The 523-nt window shown below is 54.1% G+C and overlaps 1 protein-coding gene across 1 annotated transcript in view; it reads right to left on the reverse strand.

Moving 5' to 3' along the window:
* Window positions 1-523, reverse strand: part of LOC119593589 — a 45557-nt gene that overhangs the window by 32557 nt on the left and 12477 nt on the right. Inside the window, exons 3-4 of the mRNA XM_037942543.1 lie at window positions 420-468; window positions 92-300 (exon numbers count right to left, since the gene is read on the reverse strand). Of these exons, the coding sequence (XP_037798471.1) occupies window positions 92-300; window positions 420-468 (258 nt within the window). The remainder of the gene's footprint in view (window positions 1-91; window positions 301-419; window positions 469-523) is intronic.

Raw genomic sequence — 523 nt, forward strand, 5'->3', positions numbered from 1 at the left:
CAAATAAATATCTATAAACTGACATATTAGAATAGTGATAACACAACCGATAAAAATGCCAGCAACAACAGCGAACGGAAGCGCCACTCACATCGACGTCCAGCGAGACCAAATCGAAGATCTGGATGGGGTCCTTGGCCGCAGGTGTGTAGCGGTAGAACTCGTTGGCTCCTTGGTACCACTTGACGGAATACATCTGGTCCTGACCCTCGTCCCACGCGCAGTCGAGGTCGCCCTGTGACCCGACCTCGATGGCGGGCGGCACGTCCACTCTGGTGATGCGGATGCTGGAGGCGACGTCTGGGGGAGGAGGAGGGGGAGAGGGTCACTTGGGGGGTTGAAATGAGGGTGAAGGGGGGGAGGGGGGATGAGTGAGGGGGGTTTTGGAGTGGGGAGATGAGTGGGGTTGAATGTGAGACTTTTGGAGTGTGAAGTGAAATTGTGGGAATTTTGCGGTCTGATGTGAGACTGTGGGAGTGTTAGAGTGAAGGAGTTTTAGAGTAAGAGGTGAAAATGCGGGAGG

The sequence above is a fragment of the Penaeus monodon genome, chromosome 32 (genome assembly GCF_015228065.2).
Source record: "Penaeus monodon isolate SGIC_2016 chromosome 32, NSTDA_Pmon_1, whole genome shotgun sequence".
Lineage (NCBI taxonomy): Eukaryota > Metazoa > Arthropoda > Malacostraca > Decapoda > Penaeidae > Penaeus > Penaeus monodon.